A 26,128-nucleotide genomic window follows, 5' to 3' on the forward strand; every position below is an offset into this window, starting at 1 on the left:
GTGGGTCCCATTGTGAGGTTTGAGTTGTATCCAAACCGTCCGTCCACTTGGTGAGCTAGTCCTAAGCCTTGATCCAGAAAATAAGATAGATCCAAAAATCAAGTGAACCATACCTCACAAAAGCAGTGGAGGATTGAACGCCTGCCATTGAAACCTTTTTTGGGGTTACAGAAATTTTGGATTAATACTATGGTTTTTTTCTATTCATCCAGGTCTTTGTGACCTTATGAACAGATTGCACAGAAAGTAAACCTTGCGTTGGGCCCTACGAATGTTTTAATAGTGAGAATCAATGTACCATTACTATTTATTGTGAGGTTCACCTGAGCCTTGAAAATTAATCATTTCTGGGATCAAGATCTAAAATGATCTTGCAGGATGGATGAATAGTGTAGATATGATAAATACATTATTATGGGGCCATGTAACTTTAATCTTCTTTGAACCGTCAGTAGAACTTAGAGCTGGAGGAGCAACTCTTTCCATTAATCAGTTTGGGCAGCTCATGGTGGCCCAAGAAGCTTTGGATAAAGTTATTCTTCATATTTTATCTTCATTTAGGTCCTTTGACCTTATTAACATGTTGAGCTGTAATTAAACATCAGGGTGGATCACACGTGGTGGTCCACACTCCGATAGCATCTGGTGAATGTTGTCTTATCATGTAGTCAACTTGTGGGTCCCACATCCTACCCAGGCCAAACTTTTTTTCTTTTTTTTTTTTTTTTAAGGGGAAAGGAAAAGGAGAGAGTCAAGATGATCAAGCCATCGGGGTGGCCCCGGCCACTATGGGATCAATTGCATGCGATCACGTGCAACAAGGTGGGTCCCACCCTTTTGGGCCCACAAAATGAAAGGAAAATTTAAAAAAAAAAAAGAAGGGGGAAAACCTCCACCCCTGCACTCACTCTCCACCAAGGAAGAAAATGGACGATTGGATCATTGATCGGAGTGGGCCACCAAAATCCAACCACACCTCCCTTCCTCATAACCCCTTTATCTCTCATTCACGCTACCCTCCAATCTTTTGTAATCTTCTCTCTTTCTCTCTTGTTTTCTCTCAAATCTCTCTTTTCGTACACAATATTATCTCTTTTCTTTCTTTTCTCCTTATTGCTAGAATGGAATGGGAGAAATCCCATACATATGGGGCCTTTTTGGTGTGAAAATGGAGATAGGGAGGGAAATAGAAAGGAGAGAAGAGTAGAAAGGAAAAGAAAAATGGCATGAAATGGCAGGGTTGTTAGAGTAGGGAGGTAAGTGTTGATTTTAGAGGTTGTTTTGCATGAAGAAATATATAAAAGTATGGATAAAATTATCCGTTGTAAGGTATAGGTGCAAATTTGTAGGGGTATATAGGTATTTTGGAAGTAATAGGTGTGATGGACGATAGAATGATGAAAAAAATGTGATGGGGGTACGATGGCATGGGAATTCATCAAAATCTTTAAGAATTTGTGTAAGTGGGGCCCGCGCCACATATGCGTTGTGTGGTTTGCATCAATTTTCGCATACGTACGCATCTCTTGAGCCGGGTATCGTAACAGGGTGTGGCACGCATCACTGGAATCGCAAAGCTCGTACGGTCATTGGGGGTGTATGTCTCAAGTCGTTGTGGTACTAAAACAGGGGTTGCAATTGATGCTCACCAATCTGGTCCGTCTGGGGTGTGTCGGTATCGGAAACCAAGCATATGAATAATCTTACAGATACTAGTCTTACACCAATAAAGTGGATATAACTAAGTACTTCCATAAGGAGTTGTTGATCCTTAAATAGGCTAATAAGGGTTCCACTAGTTTGCATAGGAACATGTTTATTTATGACTTTGATTTGAATATATTAGGAACTTATTAAGTGGTTTTTCGTTAGACTCAACATTCCGAATGTTTTTATTGATTTTTCAAAGGTTTTTAATCATTAAAGTTTCGTTTTAATCGTTAAAACTATTTTGATCGTACTCAATGATAACCTGATGAACCATATTTGATGGTCCACTTCTAATTGACATGGAATATGATCATTGGTGAGGGATTAAATCATGAATATATGTATAGATGAAGTGAATTGAGTAGCTTCCTTCACAGTAGGTTATGCTAAAGTTCATAAAATGACGGAACATTATATTGTGTGCACCCCTAAAACTCTAATTTCTTATTATTTATATGATCCTATTCTAGAGGAAAGAACCTACCACATGGGATGTGTCGTTTTAAGAAAAAATAGATAAAGTTAGAGAGAGAGAGAGAGAGAGAGATCTACTCAACCTCTTCTATCATCTATATGGTCTACCTTTGTGGATGGTATACATCTTCCTTACCACCTACGAGAAGATTAGACGATTATATGCTTAACTATCTTAAGTTTTTGATACTAGAATAGATCGTAGGGAGACTATTTGGTTTATGAGATCTCCATCATATGTGCATTCATGTATAATTTCTACTGTTTATATATATTGTTATATTGTAGAATTTTGTTAATATTATAAATGATATTCCCAAAATGAATCGATGATCAAATTATATTGTATTATATTCTATTATGTTTACACAATAGATCCTAACAAGGGAATGAAGCATTTTATAAAATTAGAATTTGAAAATTGGATGAGTTAATTAAAGGATGGAAGGCTATTAGTTATAGATAAATGCATTACAATACAAAGAAAAATACTAATGAAAATATTAAAAGATATAAAATATAATTAATGATAAAAATATATATTTAAAAATTTAAAGATAATTTTAATGGAAACTTTTTATCCCGTCACGTAATTGAGTATTATTTAAATATTTAAATTGTCCTTAGCATGATCGAGATGCATGAGTTGAAGCTTAATCACTTAGATGTAAAACTCAACTTTTTACACGTGAATCATGATGAAAGATCATAAAATTTTCAACTCACTCATCAGTAGCCTGCAAAAAATTTTATATATATATATATATATATATATATATATATATATATATATATATATATATATATATATATATATATATATATATGAGTCATGCTCCCCTACGCACCTACGCACGTGTGCACCTTTGCACACGTGTCATGGGTGTCTAATCTGAACGATCCATGTGATGCGGAATCCCATGAAACCTAATGTGATAAATTTTCACCCTGATCTAAAATTCTAGTGGGCCATAGCAAAGAGAAATCCAAATCGAGGGAGGAAACTATTTTCATTTTTCATGGGCCATCAAAGTTTTAGATCAAAGTAAAAGTTGGGCGTGGGGGGTTTTACGAGGTGCTGCTTCACATGAACGGTTCAGATTTTAGATCCACGTCACAAAGGATGGGTTCTAAAAAAAGTTCGTACGTAGTACGTACGAACTGGTTCGCAGGTGAGCGTTTCCGCGTGTGTGTGTGTGTGTATATATATATATATATATATATATATATAACGACCAAGGGCTTCCTATGAAAATATCTACAGATCAGATGATAGCTATGATTGGTCCATCCAGCGTTGGGGTAGACGAGATGGACGGCCTGGATCACGAAGCACGGCACCAGTAGAAGAGCATAACGCAGCGGCAGCAGACGAGAACGGTGACGTAAACGTGGAAGGGCAATAAGGTAATTAAAGGGAAGGGCAGGGGTTGTTTGGGAGAGAGATGAGTTCCCGCGCCTTCCGCGGTCGTGAACGGACCAGCGGGTCTTGAAGACGTGGCGAACCCATCGCGGAAATCGGCGGGGAATATACGATTGGGGTGGTGGGCCCTATGCACCGAATCGTGGGACTCGGAGACCGCGCGTTCCGTGTGAATGCACTGAAACGAGGTGGGGTTAGTGGGACCCACCCAAAGTTAAATCCAACGGCCCACAGTCGCTGACGCCATCGAGCGGTTTCGCGCGCAATTACGGCAACAATTTTCATTTACTTTTAATATAATCTCATTTTATTATGAAAGAAAGAAAGGAAGAAAAGAAAAGAAAAGCGAACCTTTTCTGATTTCTGTCGCTCTCTCTCTCTCTCTCTCTCTCTCTCTAAAACAGAAGAAAGAAAATAAAAAGAAAAAGAAAAGATCCCCAAATTTCTCGATTCTAATTCGAAAATAAATTAAAATATTTATAGAGAGATCGATTGAAATTTCAATTCCTGGGTTTGTGTCTGAATTCAGACTGAGAAAAGGCGTTGGATTTCTCAGATTCTTTTGAATGGATTGACGGTGATGATCGATCAATCGTCCTGAAGAAAATTCCTATTTTCATAGGGCTTTTGTTCCAACCTTAGAGAGACAGAGGATTTTCCTCTTATTATAAAGAAAAGGGGATTCCTTTTTTTTTTTTACGGGTTTTGAATTTTTTTATTTTTTCTTCTTCGATGCCGGATAATTGGCAGAATGAGAACAATGCTGTATCCACTTCTTCTAATGCATCCGCCACCGATAACCTCGAAGGTAATTTATCTATTCAAAATCTGTTCTTTCTTACGTTCTTCTGTAGATCCATCTCAATTGATAGTTCTTACCTTTTGAATTGTCATGTTGTTGTTCTTGTCGTTGTTGTTTGGCAATTACATTACCCATTAATGAATCTAGTTTTTTTTTTTTTTTTCTACGATTATGCAATCTGCGAGGATCTTTCAGGGATCTACAATCAATCTGTTGATCGCTTTCTTGTTTAAATTGGGAATTGGGTTTTCTTGGCGATTCTGTGTGTCGTACTTTTTAATTGATTCCATTGCTTATGGTTTTAATTACTTCTGCTGATGTAATGCTTCCGTTTTGGGATAGCTTTGAATGATGAATTTGTCGTTCCTGTACAATGTTTACACGGGCCTGTGGTTTCTTTGATAAATTTTAATGGGTACTGTGCTGTTCATTTGTAGGGGCCATGTGGCGCCTGAAAATTCAGGTGCCGGATAACCAGGAAGGAGTTGATGGGAACTCCAGCCCTTATCCGGATCGTCCGGGCGAACCCGACTGCATATATTATCTACGGACAGGATTGTGTGGTTATGGGAGTAATTGCCGCTTCAATCATCCTACTAACACAGGACAGGTGAAAATTCTAGTGTAGTTTCCATTGTGTATGAGTGTGTGGTTTTTTTTTTTTTTCCTGGTATGGTATTGATGGGTCTGTCTCCACTGGCAGCTGAGTGTTTTGATTGGATGTAGACTTTTGGCCAACTTGTTCTGGCTGTTTTTTTTTTTTCCATAGTGTGGCCCACCTGATGATTCAAACAGCTTGAATTTTTTATCAGGGCATCTACATGGTGTGAACACCTGATAGACTGCACAAACAGTTACATGTTGTCACACATGGCTCTCTGTGGATCCAACCACAACCTAGTTGCATGGGTTTACCAGGCTCAATTTTGGCAAATCCTGAATTGAATTCAGGCAAATTTTTGCATTGAATGTGTAGAATATTTCTAGTAGCTTAAATGCCGAAGAATTAGGTCTATCGTTTCCATGTCATGACCCATGATCTCGGCATTCACCAGTCTCAATTTTGGAAAATCCTGAATTGAATTCAGACAAATTTTTGCATTGAATGTATAGAATATTTCTAGTAGCTTAAATGCCCAAGAATTAGGTCTGTCGTTTCCACATCAGGACCCATGATCTCGACTGGTCTTGCTTGTTTTCTTTGGAGTCTAGTCAACTTTTGAGAGTAATTTGAATATATCAAGTTGTTATAGATGTTCTTTTCTCCAGGCCACACAACCCAGAGGTGAACTCCCAGAAAGAGTTGGACAGCCTGATTGCCAGGTATATTATCTTCACCTATTAAAGCTCATTCATGTCCCACCAAATCATCATTTTACTCGGTGTTAACTCTGTGTCCTTTTTTTTAATAGAATTGGACATGGTTTCATCTCTTCTATCTGGATATAGTTTTAACATATATCTAGGAGCGTTGTAGATGGAGTTTATTGGAGAGTCGATTTGGTAATTTTGACTAATAAAAGATAAAGACAACTATTGATGGTTCAATAAGTTTTATATAAAAAAAATAATGTATGATTTTAATAAATGTGCCCTTAAAATATCCTCGCATTATGTCCAGTTAATTTGAGATCGACTGAAGTGGCAATTAGTGTAGTTCAAAGCGCGTAGCATACCTATCCCTAAAGCGCCTGAAATGCCCCGCAGGTCTAGGCGCACGCTTGGAATTTTCAGGCGCAATTTTTTTAAATATATAATAAACATGAAACATTAATAAATATCAATATATTCATATTTACAGATATATGTTGATATATACATATTTAAATATATACTGAGTAGTATTAATATATAAATTTTTGTAGAACCACCATGAAAGCTCCAACCCAACAAGATAATTTTCACTCTTCAATTTCTTGTGCGGCACTGAGGAAACTCAAATTGCTTTCAAGATGTCCTAGTTGATGATCTTAACTCATTTTTTGAAGTGGAAAGTAAGAAGATAAGAAATGAGAGAAGATGTTGAAATTTGGGGGAAAGAAATCTTAAGCTTCTGTGCTTAAAAGAAAAGAGTGGATTTGTTGCAATATGGTTTAAAAAGACCCTATGGTTGGTAAGATTCCACAATATGATTTCCACATGATTTTTGACAAAGAAAAAGAGCTGCTACACGATATAATTTCCATATTGAGATTTGCAGGGAAAAGTTCCATGGTGACTAGCATCAATCTTGTCACTAGTAGATTTTAACTTTTTTTAATAGAGATAACTGAAATTTATTAAGAAACTGCGCAAAGGTGGAAAAGAATACAACAAAAGCTATGAAAAAAAACCACGAAGAAAGATCAACGCATATTTTGCTGATTTAACACAAGACGCCCAATCTGAAATAACGATTTTAACCAAACATATGACCTCTTCAAGAGAAGAGTCCTTGTTTTGAAAACATCGACCATTCTGAACCCTCCAAATAAACCAAAAAATTCCCATCGCGAGTAGCCTCCAAACAGCTTTCCGAGATTTGCCCATCACTTATAGATAGCTCAAATTAGGTTAAAATTATGCAGACCATTTCTAGCTGAATAATTCTACACCAATTTAGGCCTGGTTATATAGTTGGTATATGATGCACTATGTAAATTTTATAATTGAAGTACAAACATATGAAATGGCTGTTGATCTGCCTTTCACATGTGTCTTGCAGTTCTTCCTCAAGACAGGAACTTGCAAATTTGGTGCAACATGTAAATATCACCACCCACGAGACAGGCATGGTGTAGGACAGGTGCCATTGAACATGTTGGGTCTGCCCATGCGTCAGGTGACTACTTATTTCTATATGCTTTCAAAACCTTGCTCTTTATTTCATGATTTGCAAATGCTTGCCTTCAAACATTTACACTCATCTGCTTCATTTTTACATTTTCCCTTTTAGAATGATCCAACATGCTGATGACAGTGTCTTGGAAATATTCATGCTTGTTCTTCTTCAGGAGGAAAAATCATGTGCGTATTACATGCGAACTGGATCCTGTAAGTTTGGAATTGCCTGCAAGTTCCATCATCCCCAGCCTGCTGCCCTTGGCACTATGTTGCCTATAACAGCCTCTGCCTATGGTGCTACGGGCTCGTCTGGAATGCCTCCATCAAGTCTACCTTATGTAGGTGGACTTCCGGCATGGTCCTTACCAAGAGCACCTTACACATCAGGTCCACGTGTTCAAGGTCCCCCAGCTTACATGCCTGTAGTTCTTTCTTCTCAAGGCATGATGCCTGCACAACAAGGCTGGAGCACCTATACAGTAAGTAGCTAGTGTTTTGAATAAAATGGGTAATTAATACTTAATTCTTATGCATTATAGTACTTCCATGTTTTGGGCATTAGTTCCAGTGAGGTGCATCCCTTGCTTCCATTATTCACTATGGATGACGGTTTATATCTGTCATCACCTTAAAAAATCTCTATTAGTTATGTTTTCTCTTATAGTTTGGAACCTATTCTATGTTATGTCATGGTCTTGATATTCAGTGGAAGAGTCAGCAATAGCATAGAGTCGTGGCCTCTGCTTTTCTCTTTGTATGCTCTGACAAGGCTATGATTGGTGGTAGTGGTAGTGGTGGTCGTGGTGAATCATGTTTTCTGATATGTTGAACATTTTTAGTATTTTTCTTTTATGTCACCAAAGATAGGACTGAAATAATGTTTCTTTGCTCTTTTCTTTTGGAAGGTTAATAAGTTGCATTTGAATTATTGTGACTGTCATGGACTGGTAACACAGTGCATGATTTAAAGGTCTTTGTGATTGTGTTGTAAGACCGATTGAAGGCACAAAATTTGGGGATTGATGCTATTTTTAAATTTTAGTGATCCCTGTGGGTTCCATATGAATGCAGAACATAGATAGATAAGTAAAATGAAAAAAAAAAAGTTTGTATCTCTAGCTAATGTTGAAGTACATTACATAGACAATGTCTATAAGTATGTCTATAGATAGATAAGTAAATTTTCACTGTGTACCCTTGTAGCTTGTAAGGTTCTCTTTTGTTTGAACCCAGAGCTCATCGGTCTTCAGTTTGAGCCAGCGTACTTTTAAAAAGTGGGGAGTTTCATCATTACTTATTTCATACTCCATTGTAGTATTGTTTATGTGGGGCATCCATCCCTAGTGATTAATACAACATTTTAAGCCTTTAATCCCAGTTTCCTCCCAATTTTCTTATTTCAATGTGTTAAGTGTGTACAACATCCAACCCATCCAGAAGGTTGTCCCTGCCACGAAGAGCACCTAGCACAAAAATAAGGCCAATCCATTGATCAGGTGGGGCACACCATAGAGAACAATGGGCAACCACCCATTTGTTCCAAAGTACACGTGTCTGAATCCTCAGAACTACCCAACCCAAAATGTACAAATATTAAAATCTGCGGATACCATTCTTCCACACCGATGTCTATACAATTGTAGTAGGGATTGTTTCCTTTGTCCATACAATCGTCTATACTATTTTTATTTTTATTTTTTTGAACGATGAAAATTTTCATCAAGAAAAGAGGCCAAAGCCAGAGAAAACAACAGATGAAAAGAATACAACTACCTGTAAGCCCTTACAGGACCGTCCAGCTTTCCAGGAATTGGAATATAGCCTTCGAGGCCACTGCCCAATCAATTACATTCCTTCTTGCTATCTGAAAGACTCCCTCTACTTGCCCTGAACGATTCCTGAAACATCTATTGTTCCTCTCCCTCCAAAGGAACCAAAGGCCGGCTAACATTGCAAGTCGCCAAACTTTTTTACCCGCCTTCGTGTGCATTCCTCCGTGCCACGAGAAAACTGGCCGATGGAGCTTGGCGAGACCCACAAAACACCGAAAAGGTTGAAGAACTTATGCCACAACTGTTTCGTCTGTACTATTTTATGAACTTTCATGTAGTTAAAAAGAAAAAGAAGGTTCTTTGTCGCCTCTTTAGCCTTTACCTCCTTTATTTGTCTTCATGGCTTCCTCCTCTATCGACAACAATTCGAGGCTACTTGATGCAAAATCGGATAAAGCATCGTAATTTCAAGAAAGATTTAATTTCTGCCAATCATTATTTAAACAATCTCATTTCATACTTTGTTAAGCTTGCTAAAATCCATTCTCAATGTCGAACGGTGATAAGGTGCTGTATGTTCTGGGTTCCCTGGGTAATGGGTACGGGATGTTAGTTGTAGTGTTTGTGTGATCACCTACGCCACCTTCCAGGTGATACACCCCCTTCTCCTTCAACACAAAACTTACCTTGCTACATCCCTAGGCCTAAAATAGTCTCCATCATTCGGCTCGAGGAGGCTCTCTTAACACTCACGGGCATGGATGAAATTTCTTTAATCCAATCTACCTTATGGATGAAATTTAGTTTCTAGAGCATCCGCATCTTCCTAAACAACAGTGGGCAACAGTTCCATGGCTAAGGACAATACAGTTGGCAAGGTACCAGTCAGCCTGCATACCAATTGCCTTTTTCCAATTCTATTTCCTACACCACAAACTGCTTGTTTGATGTGGCTTTTGGAATCAGACTGCTGCGACATGTCACCATTGCTTCAATGAGAATTATCAGATTGTCATTTTAACCCATTTGTTTGGGATGTGTCTCTTGCCTCTCCAGCTGCAGATAGTTGGTAGTAGACATCAGAGCATTTCACCATCTCAATGATGATGAGGATATGCCTAGCAGTATGGTTCCCTAAAATGGTGCTTCATGTGTTTTAGTTGGTAATGGATCATCTCTTCGAATCTCTCAGCTAGGCTGTTAAATCCCATATTGTTTTGGTCATCTCACTCTTCCTGATGTTTATGTTGTTTCAAGCGTTTAAAAGAAGTTAATCTCTGTCCCAGTTTACTGAAAGATTTCATTGTTTCCTCCTTTTCTGTGAAGGTTCTTCATAGAGGGAAGATCCTTGCTGAAGGAGCATGTTGTGTCCCACATGTTATGTTGGGCATACAGAAGTATCTGGTTGTAACAGATTTTTTGAATTGGGGATGAGATAGAAGGGTTTGAGTTGAGTAGGAAAGACAAGAGAGAGGGTTTCTAGGGATTTGTTTTGGACTTAGGCTTTCTAAGGTTTTTTTTTTTTTTTTTTTTAAAATTAATTAATTTATTTATTTTAAAGATGGCTTCCTTAGTTAAAAGAAAAAAAAAAAATCAGCGGTTCACTGGCAACCGTTCAGTTTGCTCAATAGTTAAGCTATTGAACTGCGGGTTTTTTCAGAAAACCTGAGGTTCAAGTTCTTTCTGACCAGGCAGTCTGGTCCAGTTTTTAAAACATTGATATAGTGGCATCAACTTCCATATCAATAGTTAGAATCTTGTTCTGACTCACCAACTAAGCGAAGGCAGCCACCTTTGGAAGAGCTCCATAGAACCACACAACACCAGTGTGACTGCATGAGATCTAGGAGCCAGAACGGGCGATTAGGGAGTAAAAAGACTTTACTGAAAAGACTCCAGATTTATCCAAGCGCTAGAGCCTAGAGTAGTGAATCCTTATTTTCCGGGCTAGGCTACAACCCCTGCAACCGGTGAGAGGAGGTGGATCCAGTGTTTTAAATATTGATGATATCGTCCGATATATCCCACGATATATCTTGTATTCCACCTATGTGATATGAAATTCGGAAGTAGTGTGATATATCTCACATGTTCGATTTGGTGAGCATTTTCGATCCTTTAAAAAAAAAAAAAAAAAAAAATTCTATAAATCATGTTAAATTAGTGTCAAATTGCTACAAATCCATGGTTTTCATGTTTTGCATGAAAAATCATAGATTGAGAGCTTTAATTTCGAGATTTGGAGGAGATTGGCTGAGTTGCGGAAAATTGAAAAAAAATAATCAAAATTTCCGACTTTCTTGCAAATCAGTTGCAATCCTTGTGTCCTAACATAAAATCAAACATGTGTATAACCCAATCTAGTGATTCTTCTTTTGCTTTTGAATGTATTGTTTGTGTTTCCACACGTCTTCTTACATTTATAAGCTATATGAATAGACTTTGAATATACTTGCATCAATTCAGTTAGACAATACATAGATTAAGACCCCATGCAAAGAAAACTGATTATGTGCACTTATTTTTTGTTACGTTTTGATTTATAAATGTGTGTTGATGTCTCTTTTAACAATCACTGAAGTTTCATTGAAAAATTCGGCCAATTTCCCCTTGTTTCCAACAACAGTGATACATTACGCGATACAACTGATATATCCTATGCGATAACCGATACATATCCGTATCCCAAGGGTACGATACGTAATACGATACAGATATTTCGAACACTAGGTGGATCAAGTCCTCTGTCTTAGCATTCGAGAGGTTTCTCCTACGGGGAGGGACCCAACATACCCTATTCCAGATAATGAAAAACAAGCAGTGACTGAGACAATGGAGATCGAACAAAGACCAGCCAACCTGGGAAAATGTTATCTGAGAGATGATTCATCACACCAAATATCATCCCAAAACTTGACTCTAACACCATCCCCCATAGAAAAATTCACCCCATTGAGAACCTTAGGAGCAAGCCTAGCAATAATCTTCTAAGACATGGGAAGCACAAAAAAGGGACGCTTCCTTGATCCACCAACCCATATGAGAGGAGCCGTATTTGCTTGCAATTATAAACCTCCAAAAACTATCTTCCTCCACCCCAAACCTTTCAGGTAGGGCTGAAAGTAGGGCGGGTTGGTGCTCAACCCTAGCCCAACCCAAGGTTCCTATACCTCAACCCTAACCCAACCCAACCCAACCTCGGGTTGGGAATCAACCCAAGCCCAACCCAATCGGGCTCAGTCGGGTTGGTCGGGTGGATACATGCTAATATTTTCTTTAGTACATTAGTCTATTATATTTTCAATAAACGTCTTATTTTTTGTACCTATGATTTTATTAATTATATATGTAGTTATTTATCGTAAAGAACTTCATTTTTTCCTAAACAAATAAGCTAAAAAATAGGACAACTCCTTTAAAAGTCGTGTTGTGTAGCACGCAATCTATTTGGGAGAGAGAAATCTGGCGTATGTTATTAGCTTGGGTCATTAAAAATGACATGGACCAATGAAACCCGACGGCACCGGAATTTCATGTGCCTTCAACACAAACGGTCCGTACTCAATTATAATTTATGAGTAACTTATATATTGATCGGGTTCGGGTTGGGTTAGGCAACCCAAGCCTGACCCAAGTTTTATCGGGTTGGTGTTTGTATAGCCCAAGCCCGAGACCGAACCTGATGCATCCTACCCAAGCCCAACCCAATGTTGGGTCGGTCACGGGTCGGTCAGGTTGAACCCGCCCAACTTTCAACCCTACTTTCAGATCCATTTACCTAATAAGACAGGATTCATCTCATCGAGTCTTTTAATCCCATCACCCTCGTTGTTGAAGGGCCTACAAACAACAAGGATGCACCCCCTTGCCAAACAAAGTCCTGCCCAAGCTTGTTGATCCTGGCAATGATCGACATAGGACAATGGAAAGGAGACATGAAGTAAAGGTGGAGATTGGAAAGAGACACCTTAATAAGTGTAATTCTTCCTCCAAGAGATAGCAATTTACCTTTGTAGGGAGAGCTTCCTCTCTACCCTCTCAATGATCTTATCTCACAAGTGAATGGTTGGCTTCTCCTCACAAAGAGAGAGGCTGAGATAAGAGGTAGGAAGAGAACCAGATCAACATCCAAAAATCTCCCAGCCAAGTAGGAGACTTCAAACGGGGACAAATGAAATGAATGCCAAACATGTCACTCTTACCCGCATTGACTTTAAGCCTCGAGACCACCTCAAAACATCTAACTATTCTCTCGAGATTGTCTACCATAGACCCATTAGCACCACAAAAAATGAGTGCCTGTCGTCCGTGAATTGGAGATAGCTGTCTCGACGAGGAAAATTGAGGGCATTGAAACCTTGAAACAAACCCACTGATTGACCTTTGACCAACATCCAACTTAACACTTTTGACATGATGAGAAATAAGAACAGGGAAAGGGAGTCCCCTTGCCTAAGACCTCGATGCTTTGAAGAATTCGAAAGGTGATCCTTTATTATGAACAAAAAAAATTGCCGAGGAGACACAGACCTTAATCCAACTTTTTCGTTTTGTTTTGTACCTTATTCTTTCCAGCATATAGCCTAGAAAGGACCAATCAACGTGGTCATATGCTTTCTCCAAATCTAACTTACAAAGAACTCCTTGCTTACCAACCCTATGACATGAGTCCAAGCATTCATGAGTGATTAGAGTGCTAAGGATCTACCAGCCAGATGTAAAAGTACTTTGAAAGGGAGATATGACCTTAGGAGGGACAACCCTTAGCCTCTGACTCAAGAGCTTGGCTAAAATTTTGTAAGGGCTTCCAATAAGGCTGATAGGTTTGAAGTCCTTCAAACTAATAGTATCTTCGATCTTCAGGATAAGAGCTAAGAACATGCTTCCCATCTCAAATGGGATTGTAGGCAAAGTAAGTCTTTAGTAAATCGTAGAAGATCTGGCTTAACCAACTCCTAAAATATCTGAAAGAAAGCCAAGGAGAATCCATCTGGGCCCGGGGCCTTATCCCTAACCAGACTGGAGACAACATCCTTGGCTTCCTCCTCCTGAGGGGGAGCTCGAGAGAGGCTGCCTAAAATGCTGAGATAATTGCAACGGATTTTCTCAAAAGAGCTTTGCTAAGTGCACGTGTGTGCAATAAAGTTCATGTACATGCCATGCATGCCAGCATGGGACGATAGGTCTGGGATCCAATCCATCCATTAGAATGGCACCACTATATTGATGCCCTAGTCCAAGAATAAGGTTGATCCACTCATCAGGTGGGCCATAGTTTGCAAAACAAATGTACGGCTCTGAAAAACTTGGCTGAAGTTTTCTTACCCATTCACCTGTTTCCAGTATTGGGGCCTTGATGCTGAGTGGACAAGATTACTTATTGGGAAAATATGTACAAGGCCATATCAACTTGATGGATGGGTTTGACCTTGCACCTATGTGCCATTCTAGCAAATCTGTGGCGTGTACTTCATGTTCATTGCACATGCATGTATGCTTAGCAAACCTCTTATCAAAATGTTTATAAAGATGGTCATTTGGTCAAAATAAATTTCTAAGGGATCAAGGAGATAATATGGGACTGCAGATATGAACCACATGCCGAATGTTTACTGTAACCAAAATTGCTTCGAATAGTATAGTCAATATACACAGTAATATGCAGATTCACTGATTCTTTTTTTATGAACCTGAGTTACAACACTATACTATTTTATTGACCTGAATTTTACATCATAGCTTGCAACGTGTGCCATCACCTACCATGGGCTCTTCAACCTTGAAGATTTATACTCCTTATCCAATCATGCACCAAATTCATTTTGCCAATTGGAAATTGAATGTTCTCACCAATATTTAAATACAGTTTTAAACTTGGAATGTGTTTGTTTATTACCATGTTCGAATCAGTAGCGTCATGAAAAACTCATGACTTCCCCGACTTGATAAAAAATTATTAAAATAGCATGTAAAAAGAGAAAGACATTAAAAATAATAACTTCGGAAAAATAAAAGAAAATGCTAGGGACTATATTTCTTCTTTTTTTTTTTTGCTTAGATAGGTGATAATTCATAGCTGTGGGAGTGACTATCTTCATTTGTATGAAAAGTGTGAAAATGCCTATGAATATTTTTGTTATTTAGTAGTGTAGACACCCACCCAAACATGAGCTTTCCAGATCATCTAATCAAGGTGAATTAAGCCAGGAGGGTCTTGATTCCTACCTACAATTTTATCGGGATTACTTTTAGCTAGAAAAGCCCCTCACCCCGAGTGTGTTTTTCAGCAAAACAATTAAACAACAACTCTTAGTGCGTTCGGAATTTATTTAAAAATCATTAGGGATGTGGGACCAACCTTGCCAAACTTGGGGGCCCAGTGCATTTTTTATTTCTGGCATTTTGTAGGGAACGGAAATCCAATTTCTGTGAAGTTGTGGTTTTTTAGGTCTTTGAACCAATGGAAATCCAATTACTCTGTTTCTTTTTGTGATTCCCGTGTTTTAGACTTTCTTTTGCTCATTAAGCCCTCCTAGGTACTCCTAATTACTGCTCTAACCATGCCATGTACTGTCGCGCTTCTTAGAAATACCCCTTTAATTCACCAAATTTACCAAAAACCGAGTCGAAAGCTTATAAATAGGGATTCCCACTTTGTCTTATCTTATACCTTTTGAAAACCAAACAATAACCATTGAAAAACCCTACAAAAATCAAAGAAAGATCTGGCCATGATGCTGGAATCAATGTTCTTGACAGGTATGGTTTTCAGATGAGATTCAGTTTCAGCAATCGAAAGTAAAACTTGCAGTGTCAGAGATACAAATCTGATGTGGGAGATTGGAGTTGATGAGTTCTGGTGGAGAAGATGGTGATGCTGCAATCTGTATTGATGACTGATATCAGAGATGATCAGTGGCTCTGATACCATGATTATATGAGTACTGCATTGTTGAAACATTTGTAGATTCTGTTGACAATAACTGAATATTTATGCAATGAATACGTGTTAGAGATGAGAGAGAAACCTAAACCTCCAAACATACAAGACACATACACCCTGTATAGATATTCCATAAGTACTTCCCAACAGAAGGGATGAAAAAAGTGTGTATCATCTTTTGCTTCATTGTTCATTTATATACAGCATTTGGTGGTGGTGCTTTTGCCAGGTTGGATGTGCATGGACAACAAAGAAACCAATGACCAGGCTATTGGGGGTGTGGAGCACATATCCCAGGGGACGCGGAGCCAAGTTGATCTGGATCTTGTCTGGCAAATATGCAGCTCATATGGTAGAAGAGAAACAATAGGATTTTCAGTAATAAATGTGAACTTGTTGATTAGGTGGTTAATAGAGTGAGAAGCTATCCTTCAACTTGGGCAGTATCCATAGACTAGTTTATATAGATTATATAAGAGTTGACCTCCATGGAGTTTGGGAAGGTTTTTGTATGTAAAGTAGACAGGTTGGTTGGGTGCCTCTTGAAAGCTATTCTCTGCATGTTCTCTTTTCCCTGTTCCATCTATCAGATCAGAAAAATAAGGGTATTTAGGATAGGTAAATGGTCATGGTGAGAATCATAAAGGTAAGATTGGTCATGGGACATATAGTCCATGGATGAGGGGTGAGGGGGATCAACAGTGCTTAATGAAGAGACTATGTGGTGTGCCTGGATCATGAGGACTTTGGAGAAGAGTTTAATAATGCTGTATCCTTAACGACTCTGCTACAAATGCACAAAGTTTCTAAGAAATTCTAGGAACAGTCTATTTGTCGAAAATGTTGGGTAGAAAGCTGCTTCTAGTAAAAACCTGTAATTCATTGTTGAACTAAAACCATAAGCCTAGATGAAAATAAGAAAAAATAAAATAAAATTACAAAATCCTTGATTTTCTTTATTTGATTGGGATGGGACCAATGGCGAAACGTTTCAAAATGTATTCTCTAACTAGTTTGCTCTATCATCGTTGCATGAATTTGGAAGTACTCCTAGGTCCCAGGGTTTATCATGAAGTGAGGGAATGTTTTATCTTTTGACTTTAATTCTTATGTGCAACAACCTTTAGACTACACCTTGAGGGGCTCTTAATGAAACTTCTATTCCATTCATGCATAGACTGTTGGTGCTAGTCTTCCCTATTAAATTCTCTAAGTCACTGATTATCCTAACTTGTCTCCTCATACCTCAAAACATGCAAACTGTAATCAAAATCTTGAAGTAGTAACATGCTTAAATTGACAATTCTAAAGCTTACACTCTTCAAGGGGGAAAAAAAAGAAGATAAAGCTTGCCTTGTTGTTGAGGACTTGTTATTAAGGGCTCTTTTGAGAATTGTGTTTAAATAAATAGGTCTTTTAAAACTTGATGCAACCATTAAAAAGGGAGAATCTAGAGTCGAACGCTTGCCTTTTTTCTGTTAAGATCAAACTACAAATTTCTCTGCAGAGCTTCTATTGCTGGAGCATACAACAGAGTCCTTTGTCTGCTCAGGGATTGGGTGCCTTGAGTTGTTGGGGGTTTCGTTGGGGTTGGCTAGTTGTGGGGCTGGCAGTTGTATAGTTTTGTTGTTCTCTTTGCTTGTTTTTATCCTTTTCGGCGGTTTAATAATATCTCATCTTTCAAAAAAAAAAAAAACTTTGCAGAGGCAACAGAAAATAAAGAAAAAAGGACTGTGGATTGGCATCCCACAGTTACTGGTGTTATGCTAGTAATCACAATATTCCCTTGCGCCTTTTCTACCGAAGGCAACACATACCGAAACGGTCTCTCTCAATGACAGTCTTTGCATGTTTACATAATTATTCTCTTTTTGAAGATGATGGCACCAACTCCTCGAACCTTTGACTTAGAGGTTAAGAAACCATCACATGGACCAGCCTTGCAAAGAATAGATTATTACGTCCATGTGATGGTTAAGAAACCATCACATGCACATGGCTAAATTAGGGCTCACCATATTACGTCCAAATAGGATAACAGATGGAGCATACAAAAATCCACCTCTGTTAGGCATCTCAAAAAGAATAATATTGAAGTTAAGAACAAGGCGTGGGGAATTTGGGGACATTAATAAAATTGGGAAATTTTGGGTTCAAGTTTTCTATTTTTATTTTTCTTCAATAGGTAATGTGGGTTTGAACATAAGACCTCAATGTTGAAAAGCACCCTATACCACTGCGCTACAGGCCTGAACCCATTTAGGGTTTAGGGATTTGTTTTTTCTTTCTTTTTTCTCTCTTCCACAACCCAAACCCACCCCCCCCCCCCCCCAAATCCATGGTCCTTTAACTTCCCTCTACACGCGCACAAAAGTGATGTAAATACTAAAAGGAATTATGTTGAACAAGTCATCATTAACTTTTAACTGGAACAACTAATTAAATAACTTATGTTTTGATCCAGAATGCACGTCAGGACTGTTGATCTTTCATCATATCAATCTAGACCCCCTAAGTGGACTAGATCTTCAATTCGGATTGTTGAATGGTCCAGATCCTTAATTAGGACCCTGGATGAGCCTAATCTTTAATCCAACTGCTTGTGTGGCCTGGGTGCATCAGAACTATTGCTAAAAGTTGTACTAATACCTCTTAGGACTAAGATTAGTATTAAGAATGCCTCCATGGAGACCTATGGAATTTTATAAGAAAATGCCCCAATTGTCCTTGTTTGTCTTACTATGAAGCCCTTTATGGCCTGGAGCAGGTTTTGTGCACTTCATTCTTTATTTTTAGTCAATAAAAGGAGATTTTATTAAGGAGGAAAAAGAAGAGGAAAATGGATTGTTACAAAGGAAAGTTACTACAATAGACTACAGTCTAGCTGCTCATCAGACAAATGGTCCGATAACATAATTTGGACAAACCTTCTGAATGTCTTCCTCCCATTTGGCCAATCTTCAAGGGAAGACTCCTACAGAACTTTACCTAACATACCTCATGCAGAATCACCTTCAATCACCAACAGGCGCAAGAAGACACATTAGAGTTCTTTTATCTTGGTCCATAGGATCCACATGGATGCATGCTACTGGTGGCTGCATGATCTATTCAGTCAGCAGACCCTCATTGTCCATATGGTTGGTTTATTACATATATTTAGTAGCATTTTAAAAACCATTTAGCAGGTAGAAGTCTTGGACTCATTTGGAGCTTGTATATGGAGGTAAATGGGAAATGGAATTAGAGGTAAATGAATTGAGAGTAAATGGCTTACTTAGTTGTGTTTGGATGGGAGTAAATGAAATGCATTTGAAATCCAAATATTCTGTTTGGATGGTAGTAAATGGGAGAAATTGGAATGCATCGGAAAATTTCAATATATGCACAGGAACATATGTGATATCCCAAATCAGCTTTAACATCCCAAATTAGTGCATGTGATATTTAACAAAATGATTGTAATAAGCCCATTGAAATATATACTTTAGCCAAAAATGAGGAAATTTCAAGCCTCGGGTGGGCCACAAACGTAAGGACTACAAACAAGCAACTTGCCAACGTTTTTTAACCGTCCATTTAGATGGCCAACCTTTGGATGGTTTGGATCATTCTATTGGTGTGATTTTAGTGATGTAGTTGATAATTGGATTGTTTATCATCAATGTGCCACATGTATGGTGAACATGTGTGTAGCAACACATTTGTTTACTTGTGCGACTCTTCAAGGGAGCTCAAAAAGGCATTTCACCCCATTTACTTCCAAATCCTCTCTCAAGTGATGATTTCATTTACAGGCTTGTTTACTCCCATTTCATTTCATTTTTATGCATTTACTCCCATCCAAACGCACATCAAATGCCGTTTACCTCCATTTACTCCTAATTTCCCCCATTTATTCCCATCCAAACGGGCCTAAAGAAGAATTAGTTAATAAACCCTTTTTTCCACTACATTATTTTTTAGGCCACGTTTCAAGCATGCATGAGATTGGTCCCATTTGAAACTCATTAACTTTCAAACAAGCCCAGAGAGTGATGAGGACATCCGAGCACCAGTTAGAGTATACCAGAGGAGGAGAAGAGCTCCCGTATAGCTAAGTGATGCATACATGGGCCCCATGGGCCCATTTTGAGTGCCTAGCCCGTTGAAGACTCCACATGTATGATTATGCATCTTTGAAGGCCCCACACTAGAAAGATGCATGGGAGCTACTTATTCTATTTCGATCGTTGAATCATTGTCATTGGACATTTGATCGGGGGCCACTAAATAGTTTAGTTTATTTAGTTGTTTATATGTTTGTTATCTTTTTGTCTTATATTTTTGCTGAGTTTAGGGAGTTAGGTGAAAATTTTATTTTATTGAGCAGCTTTATGTGAAACTTTTTATCTAAGAGCGTCTTTTTGTAAAAAGTCTTTCCTGAGACTATTTAAGGGTTGGGCGTCCACACCTTAGCCCATTATGGTGCATATATTCTTCTTTCCCTTTGCTTTGAGATGAAGCAAAACCTCCTGTGAATGAAGTGGTGTGAAGCCATGGGTTGATTCCACTTTTCTTCATTCTTATCCTTTTCAAGGTATTTCTTATTCTCCATCTCTACATTTCACTCTTCTTTCTTTTTCTTTGAAACTTTCATTCTTCTTCTTCTACAACCCCTTCATCTATCATAACCATCATCATCAAGCCTTAACCCAACCTAGTGTTGACTCCACCCCTATATGGATGCACCTGTTTGTTTGTACGACTATGCGGACAACCCTCCCTCCCTCTTTGTTTCTTTTTTCTTTTTCCCTCTCTCACCTAATTCCATTTCCTCCAACCCCCACCCTAAAAACCCCACATCTAAACCCTCTAAACCCTAATCCGAATTTCCCCAAAATCCCATAATTTCGCAAAAACCCCAAATTTTCCAAAATCTTAAAATCCGAAAACCCTAGTTCTTAAACCCTTTAATAAACCAAGAGATTCCCTTTAGAATTAGATCAATTCTTATGCTAGATGGAAGTCCTACCTTCCATAGGTCCTATCTAATCATGTTTTATAAGATATAATTGATGGGTTGTGAATTAGTTTTGAATTTGAGCATAGTTAAATACTTAAATTCAGCTTGTGATGGATTAGCATTATTTTGTGCTTTAAATTGTTCTAGTTAATCCATTGATGATCTCATTGCATCATTCTACGCTAGGCCATCCATCCTGTATCGGTGAGTTATGTGTGAATTGCGAAAGGGATGTATGGTGATGTAGGGATTTTTTCGTCATTATTGATGTTTTATTAAAATAGATGGTTGGGCTTAGATATAATGGATGGCTATTATTGTTTCTTTTGCTTTAGGAAAAGTATGTGCATGTAACGACTTTTTCCATCCTGCATCAATGAGTTATGTGTGATTTGCAAAAGGGATGTATGGGGATGTGATTTCGGGATGTTTTAGTCATTATTGATGTTTTATTAAAATAGATGGTTGGGATTAGATATAATGGATGGCTATTATTGTTTCTTTTGCTTTAGGAAAAATATGTGCATGTAACGACTTTTTTATTGTGAATAATGAATGAAAGAAAAAGATTTCTTTTTCTCACCATTCACGTTGGATTCGCCTATGTTTTTCAAGGAGTCCCATTAAAATGAACTTTAACATATAGCCTGAGGGATGGCTCCACACTCCACCTTCCACTGCACAGTTCTTCCCACTCTTCACTCTCGTGGAGACAAAAAATTTGAAACTGAAAACCCACTTGTTAATCCTACCCAGTGTTTCAAATAGCACCTGTAGTGTAGTGGTAGCGTACGCTACAGCTACGTAGCGCGTAGCGTACTCTACAATGTATTTTTTTACTCTCTTTTTTTTTTGTATTTTCTTTTTATCTAATGTTGAGGAATGTGACACTTGTATTGTACTTGATACTTTTAACCCATGGGATTTTTATTTCTTTTCATAATTGTGACTTGTGGTTTCAATTAGACATTATTAATTAAGTGGTTTGCCTAGAAAGTTGTTGATGTGATAATTATTTGATATAGTTTATATATGTGGATTGGCTTTTGATAAATGATAACTAATAACTTGTTTGAACATGCTTATAATCTTTAAAATGAATCATCTTTTAGGCATTTTTATATATTTTTTTCCTTTTTTCCACTATTTATTATATTTGTCCTATTTTTTAAATTTTAAAAATGGAAGTGTCGTACGTATTTACGCTACATGCTATAGACGATTGAGTGCTACGCATCACGCTACCGCTATTTAAAACACCGATCCTACCTTTGGCTCTATGCACCCTCTCAAAAGTGCTTAGACCTTTGTTCCTGAATGCCCTACTATTCCGATCCTTCAAAAGAGACCAAATGACTGCCTAAAGCATGTGGCCTCTAGACGAACGGAATACAAACCTCCATGCCTCCTAAGTCTGACCCATTTAATTAACGGCTCAAGAAATATGGCCCTAACTCAACCCAACCCATATACTAATTGTAATATCTCCATATTAGGTTTTTTGGCTTGTCTTGGAGTTTTCATGTGTATGGAGCTCGCTATTACACAATCATAGCCCATCCACAACGGATCAAACAAACCAATGGTTTGGATTCCTAAACCATGTGCCCGCTTGAATTCTTAAACATTCATAAGTTCTCTAATTTTTTAATCAGAGAAAACAAAATAAACACAGCCTACAACATTTGTGGTGCAATTGTTAAGAAAATTGGTAAAGAGGTCTAGGGATCAAAACTATAGCAAAGACATTTTGTTTCCGGTTATGGGTTGGATTGGGTCATTTGTCTTGCTCCATTGATTCAATAAATGGGCGGGTCAAGTTGGGTTGGTCTAAACCTAAACCCTACCCTTTAACCTAAGTGTGGTACCTTTGTCATGCGAGCCTGACCCACAACCAGACCCGACATGGCCCAAACTGAAACAGTGGGTTTACCCAACCCATTGTCACCCCTATTCCTTAGCAAAGGTTCTATGACAAATTGCCCACCCAACATCAACCCCTTCTTTACCCGGCTGGGGACTGGCTGGTTGGTGATTGGTGTAATAAGGTAATTGGGATAATCTGTGCAATCAAATTTCAAGGTCATGTGCAATGTGACCAACTCACATATTAGATGACTCCCGCAAATGTTATTGTGGTTTCTTTACTCGATTGCAATCCACAATGTGTATAACTTGAAAAGATCTTACAAACTGAGAAATTGTAAAACAAGATCTGTTTGTTGTGTGGGATTAAAGCGAGATGTCTGATGACCTTTGCTCCCATTTCAATGATTTCTGTATCAGTCTTAATTCCAGATGGAAACCCCTCTATCCCTTTTGGGTCTTTGAGAAGCATAGAAGTCTCTTGAGGAAAACAAAAGCATCAAGCTGTCTGGACTTCAACATCTTGCAAATGATAGTAAACATAGAGATGAAGTTGGATGAGAGGATGGTGTTTGTTCCATTCAGAGAGAGGGAGGGGAGGGAGAATTTAGTCCATTATAATGGATTTTGAGAAAATGGTGAGGGAGGGCACATTGCCCTTTCTGGAGAACCCATACCAAGCTTACCAACTGTTAAAATTGAAAAAAATTAAATTACCATTATTTTTCTCTACATCCACAAACAGAATATGTTAGTTTTGGTTTTCAGTCATCATTATCATCATCCTTGTTTTCCCTTTTCATTTTTTTACCTTGCTTCTACTATGGGTGGTTCCTGAACTCATTAAGATGTTTTCCTTATTTCAAATCTATTTATCATGCCACATTCATGTTGTAAAGTTGTACCTTTGTTGTCAATATCATATATGATCATTATATTCCTGCATCCATATTCTAAGCAATTCTTCTTCCCTTCTCCCTGATTTAGTAAGGTCCTTATACTGATATTGTATGGCTGTGGAGAGACTTTGATTCCATGAATGGCAGTTCATATGTTAACGACATGCAGGATACGCATGGTCTCAGACAGACGCATGGGTAGGCTAACTATGAAATGAGTGGCTTGTAAGAGGCCAGTGTTTTAAATGATAAGTTTGCTTATCAAACTGGACTCTTTTGTCACTATGCACATTTTGCTTCTAAGTACCATAGTTGTGCTTGATGCATTCCCTCTATGGAACCTTATGTGATGATTTGCAAAATTATTGCTGTCTATTTCCTGGTAGATTATGTGATGATTTGCAAAATTATCGTTGTCTATTTCCTGGTAGATTTCCATATCTCTGGATGTATAAAGACCAATTAAAAATTGTACAAGTATTTCATGGGACGGGCTTGAGGTCTCTCATCGTCAGGCACACCTTAGAGACCTTTTCATTTCCTCCAAAATTGGATGAATATGGAAAGGTGTTGCAATAGCATCACCTGTAGAATTATTAAGTGTTAAAAGTGTTGGATCTCGTGTCAGAATATGGCAATGCTATTATTCATTTATATCTTTTGGCACATTTGGTCAAACTCTTTCATTTTTGTAGCGGGCATATAATCTAATCCTTTTCTTTTGTTGCCAGAGTTCTGTAAGCCCCATTTCATCCAGTGATGCCCTTGGATCCAATCTGGCGTACAATGCCAAGCATCCTGCTGACCCTGGTTCAAGCGGGCAGCTGCAGCTGCTGTCGGCATCTGTCCAACATTTGCCCGAGAGACCAGATCAGCCAGAATGCCAGTATTACATGAAAACTGGAAGCTGCAAATATGGGCCATCATGCAAGTACCATCATCCGAAAGAGAAGAATGCCCCATTGGCTATGGGCACTCTTGGACCACTTGGGCTTCCTCTTAGACCGGTAAATAAATACTTGTCCAATCATGTGGGCAGTCCACTTCTCCTTCAATTCATATGCGTTATATGAGATCTACAATGGCTACTCAGACTAGGACTCTTCCCTAACCGAAATCCAGGTCAGCCCTACCATGTTTGTTTTGGCATGAAAATAGGCTCTTCTTGTCACCAGGTGGCCCACAGCCCACGTGTACAGTTAATGTGGAACAATTTTGAACTTTTTTAACTGTCCATTTCTTACATGTGTGGCCCACCCACCTGATGATGGGATCAACCTAATTTCCAGGTCATGAAACCAACATGGTGGGTTCCCATCAGATGAAAATGCTTTGCATGTGCAGGAAGAGTAGGATTCAGAATCCTATCTCCAAGTGTCTGACTCTTGTTTTGTTTTTGTTTTACCTGCTGCATGGCTGGGACCATAAAGGGCCAAGCTACTTGCACATTCTACAGCATGTACGGAATTTGCAAGTATGGTTCGGCATGCAAGTTTGATCACCCCATGGCAGGATATTACAACTACAGCCTGCCCACACTATCCATTCCGGGCCCATCACCCGTTCTCTACCAGAGAAACTCCCAAATTGCCCGTTCCACATCAGAAACTTCTCCATCTAAAGTATCAAAGCTATCTGATCGGCCCACTAAACCCGAGGCAACAGCCACAAAACAACCGAACGCAGATGCGGAAGCACCGGACCAAACGAGTCAGCAAACCTTCTCTCCATCACACACTGCACCAACTTCAGAGTCCCCACATGATCAATCTGATTAAACAGCATCTTCTCCTTGGCCCTTTTTCTTTTTTTCTTTTTTTTTTTTTTGCCTTTTTAATCGTCATGCCTGGTTCTTCCTTCATGGAAATTTTCCACATGTACACCTCCCTCCTGCCCCACTCTTTTCGCCTGCGGTTTCTGCAAGAGTGGGGATAGGCTGTTTGGTGGAGGTCCATGTGCTGGGTGAAGGGAGGAGAGAGAGAGGGGCATGGCTGGGCTTTCTTTTGTGGTTGAATAAAATGCAGGCGAAAGTGTAATTTTTTTTTTCTTCATTTTTTTTTTTCTTTCTTTCACAGATGATTGACTGTTTGGGTTCCAGAACTTGTAACTGTTAAATGCAACATGCTGAAGGATTCTTGAATGTTTGGCATGTAGGCACTGCCACTCCTTTATATTCTTCTTGTGACAGTAGGAAAGTTCTCAAAATGCACACAAATTTCATTTTCAAAACAAGATGCTAGATGAAAAGCAGGTGGGAAGCATGTGCACAGAAACTATCCATCCGGTGTGGGGCGCTGCCATAGATGGCCATGGCCCACCATAAACATTTTGGCTGTTGAATGTAGGCCATCTTGCCGTCTATTAGTAGGCTACCAATAACACCCAGATCCATAGCTCAACTGGCAGACTGA

The 26,128-nt window shown here is 38.6% G+C and overlaps 1 protein-coding gene across 1 annotated transcript; it reads left to right on the forward strand.

Annotated features, from left to right (window-relative positions):
• The first annotated feature begins 3,964 nt into the window (after window positions 1–3,964).
• Window positions 3,965–25,888, forward strand: LOC131228625 (zinc finger CCCH domain-containing protein 66-like). The gene is made up of 7 exons (XM_058224407.1): window positions 3,965–4,415; window positions 4,847–5,019; window positions 5,679–5,732; window positions 7,114–7,230; window positions 7,403–7,711; window positions 24,449–24,724; window positions 25,148–25,888. Exons 1-7 carry the CDS (start codon window positions 4,340–4,342, stop codon window positions 25,493–25,495), a joined length of 1,353 nt encoding a protein of 450 aa, XP_058080390.1. The 5' UTR covers window positions 3,965–4,339; the 3' UTR covers window positions 25,496–25,888.
• The last annotated feature ends 240 nt before the right edge of the window (window positions 25,889–26,128 follow it).

Source organism: Magnolia sinica, chromosome 16 (assembly GCF_029962835.1).
Source record: "Magnolia sinica isolate HGM2019 chromosome 16, MsV1, whole genome shotgun sequence".
NCBI lineage: Eukaryota > Viridiplantae > Streptophyta > Magnoliopsida > Magnoliales > Magnoliaceae > Magnolia > Magnolia sinica.

Excerpts from the sequence above, each read along its gene's own strand:
- LOC131228625 (XM_058224407.1), top strand. The coding sequence starts at position 4,340 with ATGCCGGATAATTGGCAGAATGAGAACAATGCTGTATCCACTTCTTCT. Across the intron at positions 4,416-4,846 it reads CGCCACCGATAACCTCGAAG|GGGCCATGTGGCGCCTGAAA; the intron begins GTAATTTATCTA and ends GTTCATTTGTAG. Across the intron at positions 5,020-5,678 it reads ATCCTACTAACACAGGACAG|GCCACACAACCCAGAGGTGA; the intron begins GTGAAAATTCTA and ends TCTTTTCTCCAG.